At 49.8% G+C, this 6,744-nt stretch overlaps 1 protein-coding gene across 1 annotated transcript; it reads left to right on the forward strand.

Annotated features, from left to right (window-relative positions):
* Positions 1–381: 381 nt before the first annotated feature.
* On the forward strand, positions 382–1,110 carry LOC147115339 (uncharacterized). The gene has a single exon (XM_085993998.1). The coding sequence runs from the start codon at positions 382–384 to the stop codon at positions 1,108–1,110; it is 729 nt and encodes a 242-aa protein (XP_085850124.1).
* Positions 1,111–6,744: the final 5,634 nt, after the last annotated feature.

Below are 6,744 nucleotides of genomic sequence, written 5' to 3' on the forward strand. Positions count from 1 at the left end.
ACACTAGTTCTGCTGCAGAGAACCCGCTGAGGACTTTGATGCGCCAGTCTACAGAAGAAGGCTAAACACTAATACAATAGCAAAATACCGCAGTTCACGGCCACCTCTCTTCTAGGAATGCCCACCTTGAAGAAGTTCTGCTCTTCTATCCGACGGGATTTCTGTTTGTCTCCTCAACCTTGTTCATCTTCATTGCTTTCAGTTTCCCTTCTCGTGCTTGATCAGATAGCTACCAAAACTCGCTTTCACAGCCACATCTCTTTCCTCAGCAACTGTCTCTGGTTCCGACTTATTCCACGTGGATTCCAACTAAAATTCCACCCTTCGTGTTTCGGATCCACCCAGGACAACAAATCCGCAGTATATTACAGAAGAAGGCTGATGGGTTTACATAGCCAAATGTTTGGTGCACTGGATAGACTGCCAGAAAACCTGAGTTCATTGTCAAGGAGCATGGAGGAGTCCGGCACCAACTTGGCACAGGGCTTTGCGCAGAACTTGGAGCCCATCCTTTCCAACATGGAACGGATAGTCACCTCCAGTACACCTGTGGAACCCACCATGATGCAGCGTCTGATGGCCAATGTCACAGCTTCCATTGCAGCTCAACCAGCTTCCATCAATGGTCTGAGTGCTGCAGTGGAAGCTCAGATTACTGCCATCATGGCCCTGGATACCACTGTTCAAAGGGGCTTCCAGGACATCACAACAATCCATCAATCTGTTCTCCAGCAGATCAGTAGAATTGCTGAGGCGCCGCCCCGGAGGAGCGGCACTGGCTCCATGGAACATGAACCTGCTGTCCTCTCTCAGGATGACAGTATTCCTGCTCCCACCAATGCCACTCCATCAGTGCCCCTGCTGTTGCCTGTCAGTCACCCAGCCCAGACTACTGCAGCCCAGGCTGAGATGGTGCAGTCTGAAGCCGGGCTCTCTAGGCCCAGAGCTGCTCGAGGTCACCCTCCGAGACCATCTGCAGTCTCCTCAATTGAAGATCAGCAGCCTTCCACCAGCCATGCTGCAGCCACTGGGGAAGCACCTCGTAGGAGCACTAGGATAGGCAAAGGCACAAGGAAGACAGGCACTAAGGGAATGCACAGGGTCAATTAGTTTATACTTGTATGCATTATGTCATGCTTAAATTTATAAAATTGGATTGGAATGTGAATTTTCTGCTGGTTTTTATTTTTGTGTTGTCGGAAAGAGGACGATGTGATGATCAGTGATAGAGGAAAGGTAAGGAGTGTGGGACTGTTGGTGAATGGGGAGGTGAGGTTGGGGTTACTGGAATTGCCCATGAATTATTTGATCACGTAGAGCCCAGGCAGAAAGGGGCTGTTTACGTTGTATCCTCCCTTCCTCTTCCTGTTCCCTCACTTCCTCCACTTCCTGCTCCTCCTCTTCCTCTTTCTCATGCTCCAGCTCCTCAGTTTCTCGGCTGATAGGTGGTGACAAGGCCTGTTCCCTCAATGGTCAGGTTGTGCAGCGTGCAACGTACTACTACAAATCTTGATAGCTGCTCTGCGCTCCCCCTAATTTATTTTTGGGTCCGCAGCCCCTTTAAATGGCTGCACGGCCCACTCACAGTTTTGTGATGCACAGAACTTAACTTTGGAAAAGCCAGTCTGGGGCTGCATGGGACCGGCAGAGAGCTACGCAGCCGCACAGCTTAGAGGGAAGGTTGCTGCAGAGCTCCTCCAGAGCAGTCCAGGCAGCGGAAGCGTTGCTTGATGACACCAGTGTTGTGCTCTATAATGTTCCTTGTGGCAGCATGGCTCTCATTGTATGCCTGCTGTGCACATGTGCGTGGGTTCTGGACCAGAGTCATGAGCCAGGTCATGAGTGGATAACCCTTGTCGCCCAGTAGCCAGCCTTTGGCTTGCCGTAGTGGTTCAAATACAGGTGGCACAGAGACTGCCACAGAATGATGGAATCGTGACTACTGCCAGGATAACAGGCATTCACCTGCATGATGCACTGGCTGTGGTCACACACCACCAGACTGATTCCTGGGATGGCAGGACTGTCGTATGAGGAGAGATTGGGTCATCTAGGCCTGTATTCACTAGAGTTTAGAAGAATGAGAGGGATCTCATTGTAACGTATAAAATTCTGACAGGGCTGGACAGACTGGATGCAGGGAGGCAGTTTCCCCTGGCTGGGGGGACTAGAACAAGGGGTCGCAGTCTCAGGATATGGTTTAGGACTGAGATGAGGAGAAATTTCTTCACTCAGAGGGTGGTGAACCTGTGGAATTCTCTACCACAGAAGGCGTGGAGGCCAAGTCACTGATTTCTAGACAGAAAAGGCGTCAAGGGGTATGGGGAGAGAGCGGGAATATGGCATTGAGATAGAGGATCAGCCATGATCATATTGAATGGCGGAGCAGGCTCGAAGGACTGAATGGCCTACTCCTGCTCCTATTTTTCTGTTTCTATGTTCTATCAGCTGCACATTGAGGGAGTGGAATCCCTTTCAGTTCATGAAAATGGCCGAGTTCACATGAGGCGCCGCAAGACAATGTGCGTGCAGTCAATGGCACCCTGCACCATGGGGAAACCTACAATCCATGCAAACCCTCGTGCTCACTCCGCCTGCTTGTCTCTGGCAAGCGGGAATGAGATGAAGCTGTCTCTCTGTGTATAGAGAGCCTCCGTGACCTCCTTTATGCAGCAGTGCATTGCAAACTGCGAGATGTTGCTTTTGTCTCCAGCAGCAGCCTGGAAGGAGCCAGACGCATAAAAGTTTAGGGCCAGGGTCACCTTGACAGCCACAGGCAGTGCAGTCCTTGTCCTGCTCTGAGGTTGCAGTTGGACTGCAGAAGTTGGCAGATTTCAGTCACAACCTCTTTTGTGAAATGAAGACATCTCAAGCATTGGTCCTCCCTGAAGTTGAGATAAGAGAATAGCTCCCTAAAGACCCTTGGCAGATATGGCCTCCTGCTCCTCCTCCTCCTCTTTTCATTCTCCCAGTCATGTTCAATTCCCAGAGGAAGCCCTACCTGGCCACCCATGTCTAGAAGCAACTTGTTTCAGCGCAAGCTTTTAAATGAACAAAAAAGTACTTCAGCACCAGCCAGACCACTCCTTGTAGACAACTCAAATGTTAGTCAAGTATAGGAAAGCTCCAAAAACACGTACTATTGCACCAGCAGCCTGGCTGGGGGTCTAGAACGAGGGGTCACAGTCTCAGGATACGGGGTAGGACATTTAGGACTGAGATGAGTAGAAATTTCTTCACTCAGAGGGTGGTGAACCTGTGGAATTCTCTACCACAGAAGGCCGTGGAGGCCAAGTCACTGAATATATTTAAGAAGGAGATAGATAGATTACTAGACACAAAAGGCATCAAGGGATATGGGGAGAGAGCGGGAATATGGTATTGAGATAGAGGATCAGCCATGATCATATTGAATGGCGGAGCAGGCTCGAAGGGCCAAATGGCCGACTCCTGCTCCTATATTACAATGTTTTTATAGCCACTTATCTTTAAGTAGTTCATGATTCCTTTAAATAGCATTGGTGGGGAGTCCTTCATTCTGTTTAACGTAGTGTTCAGCTGTGCGAGGTTTAACACTTGGAGTGTGCAGTTGGAAAGTGGCAGCGCTGGCGTCAAATCAGCATTGCACACTGATTCGCATCATGATCTGCCTACTCTGCATGCTGCTAGCAGTCGTTGGGTGTATGTGCCAAGATGGCTTCCTGCGCAATTCCCATCAGAGGTGTGCACGTGCATCTCAGACCCCATTTTCAAGTGTTCGGTGGTTGCATAGCCCTTAAAAACGGAAGCGCTACACGGCCCAATGTAGCCACCGTCAATTCTATGATTGGCTAATTGCTCTGCATTGATCGAACATGTTTAGCACTGAGTCTACTAAGTCTTTTTCAGTTTCATTCTTAGCTATTTCAAAACCATTCATTCCAGCAGTTTGTCAATGAAACCCTGAAGCCAGCCGGCACAACTACTCCTTCGATAAGAGAGTCACATCTGAAAGTAAAAGTACAAAGGAGCAGCACTGGGACAAATCACAGCACATCATTTGCATATCACTCAATTTTTATATCCTATTTTTATATCCTTGATTTGTGCATTGCGCTGAGAATATCTTTGTACGGATGCAGCACCACAGCAATACGTGGGCATTGATGGTGATGAAGGACATGCTGGGGTCAGTGTTGTTTAAGGTGTTTTGAGCCATGCTACATGTGGGTAGTAGGGTTCCAGGTGTAATCTAACTAAATGTATCTTGGATGAGCGCCTCATGCATCGTTCTTCCAGAATGCATTGTTTCCTCTTTGTCTGATCCTGCTCTGACTTTGGTTCTGGATTGTTCTCCTCCTCTTCTATGGTTAGCCGACTTTATAGAGCAAAGTTCTTGCTCTAAGGAAGCGCACAAAAGTTATGTTGGAGACCCTGAGAACCCTGAACTTTAAGGCACCCACTAATCTATCCAGACATATGCTGTATCAAGATGTCAATGGTGTGCTCAGTGATGGACCGGGTAGTTGCTTGGGTGTTGTTGTATCTGTTGTCTGCTTCTGTCCACGACTGACACATGGTTGTCTTTATCCAGCTGGTCATTCAAAGAATAGAACCCCATCTGCTCAAATAAACACAAAATGGTGGAAATACTCGGCAGGTCAGAATCGGACCAAGATGAGCCACACCAGCAGCAGCCACAACACCAGCTTTCTCCTCAACGACCTGATGCTCCACAGGAGGGAATGGGGGACACCACAGGGCTGCAGCGCGCCGGAGGCGATACCCCCAACACAGGGTATACAGGCAGAGGATGAGCTTCCTCAACATGACTGAGCAGCAGTGATTCAGGAGGCTCAGGCTATCGCGCCAGGTCATTGCAGACATTTGTAGCTTGCTGGAACAAGAACTGCTGCCCAGAGATCCTGGTGGACACGCCACCACTGTCAAAGTCACCAGCACCCTCAACTTCTTCACCTCAGGCTCCTTCCAGGGATCTGCAGCAGACATTTGCAGGATCTCGTAGTCGGCCACCCACAGATGCATCACCCAAGGGACCGATGCCATGTTTGACAAGTCAGCCAATTATGTCAACTTTCCCATTGATGAAGCCAGTGTTACTGAGCGGGCGCTCGGCTTTGCAGCTCTGGCTGGCCTCCCACAGGTGCAGGGCATCAACGACTGCACACATTTGGCCATGAAGGCACCCCACATCACCCAGGAGTGTTCGGGATCCACAAGGGCTTCCATTCCCTCAATTATTCTCCTCCTCTTTATGGAGCAAAGTTCTTGCTCTAAGGAAGCACATGAAAGTTATGTTGGAGACCCTGAGAAACCTGTACTTTAAGGCACCCACTAATCTATCTTGTCTGCAACCATAAAAAGATCATCATGCATGTGTGCAGCAGATTCCCTGGCAGCTGTCATGACCAGTCCACCCTCCCTCAGCTTTTCACAGCTCCAAACAGACTTACTGGCTGGCTGCTTGGAGACAAGGGCTAGCCACTAAAGACATGGCTCATGACACCCTTGAGGAAGCCAAGTACTGAAGCCGAGGAACATTATAATGAGAGCCACATGTCCACCAGTTGTGTCATAGAGCAAACAATAGGCATGCTGAAGATGCGCTTCAGATGCCTTGACAGATCTGGAGGAGCCCTTCAGTATGCACCAGCCAGGGTCTCCAGGATCATCATAGTTTGCTGTGCGCTGCACAAAATAGCATAGCAGTGAGGATTGGAGCTGCAGGAGGAGCAAGGTGCAAAGCCTCTTCAGAGGAGGAGGAGTAGCGGGTGGAAGATGAGGAGAAGGAACCTGGGGTGGAGATGGTACCAGCACTCGAGCACATTACCGCCCGAGAGGCCCAAGATGGCCTCATCATGGCCAGATTTACTTAACTTGCTTCAATGCACCCGTATGGCTGCCACGTGCTGTATTAAGTTCCACCATCCCCAACCCCACCACCCCTCAACAACACCATAAAGTATCCCTACAATGAACAAGACATTCCTCTCACCCAAACCCCCAGTGCTCGAGGTTAAGTAATGTCTCACCATTCATTCCAAGTGGCAAAGCCACTTCCAAGGTAGCAGGCAAAAATGAACAAGTTGGTGCAAAGAAATACATTTATCTGTGTCATCAAAGTAACTGAAACTTAACACTAACATTTTTTCATACACCCATGTGCATACCCTTGTGCATCTACTTTTGTGTCATTTTTCTTTTCCGAGTGCTTCTGCGAGGTGTAACCCCTGTGGTTTCATCAGAGGTAGAGGCAGACTGCTCACTTCCCTGCTGCGACTGTGTAGACACTTTTGGCGGATGTCCTCTGAGTTTTGGAGCCTGTGATGGCAACTGTGCAGGGGCAGACACGGCCATCGGGCTCCGAGGAAGCATGTGGGGCACTGACTGAGGGGGAGGCAACAGGGGAGAAGTGTGAGCGCTTTGAGAAGAGGCCCCACCATGTCCCCTCTCATCGTCATCCCTCTCATGGGCCACCCACACTTCCCTGCTAGCAAAGAGATGGAGAGCACCTGGCTGCACAGCAGTGGGGTGATGAAGGCCCAAATGTGCGTTTATATCCCTCCGAAGGATGAGGTCTATGAACGCTTGCCAGCTGTTGCCCACAGCAAGCATGTGCTCATGTGACTGGCGCAATTGATGCTCCATGCAGGTGTCCATTCTCTCTGTGGAACAGGACATCATCGCCATTGCCTGCGACATGGTGGTGCTCATGTTGGAGACGGGCTTCTCCATTCTCTGCAG

Source organism: Somniosus microcephalus, chromosome 7, assembly GCF_052327205.1.
Source record: "Somniosus microcephalus isolate GS21.2 chromosome 7, FLI_Smic_1.0, whole genome shotgun sequence".
Taxonomy (NCBI): Eukaryota; Metazoa; Chordata; class Chondrichthyes; order Squaliformes; family Somniosidae; genus Somniosus; species Somniosus microcephalus.

Excerpts from the sequence above, each read along its gene's own strand:
- LOC147115339 (XM_085993998.1), top strand. The coding sequence starts at position 382 with ATGGGTTTACATAGCCAAATGTTTGGTGCACTGGATAGACTGCCAGAA.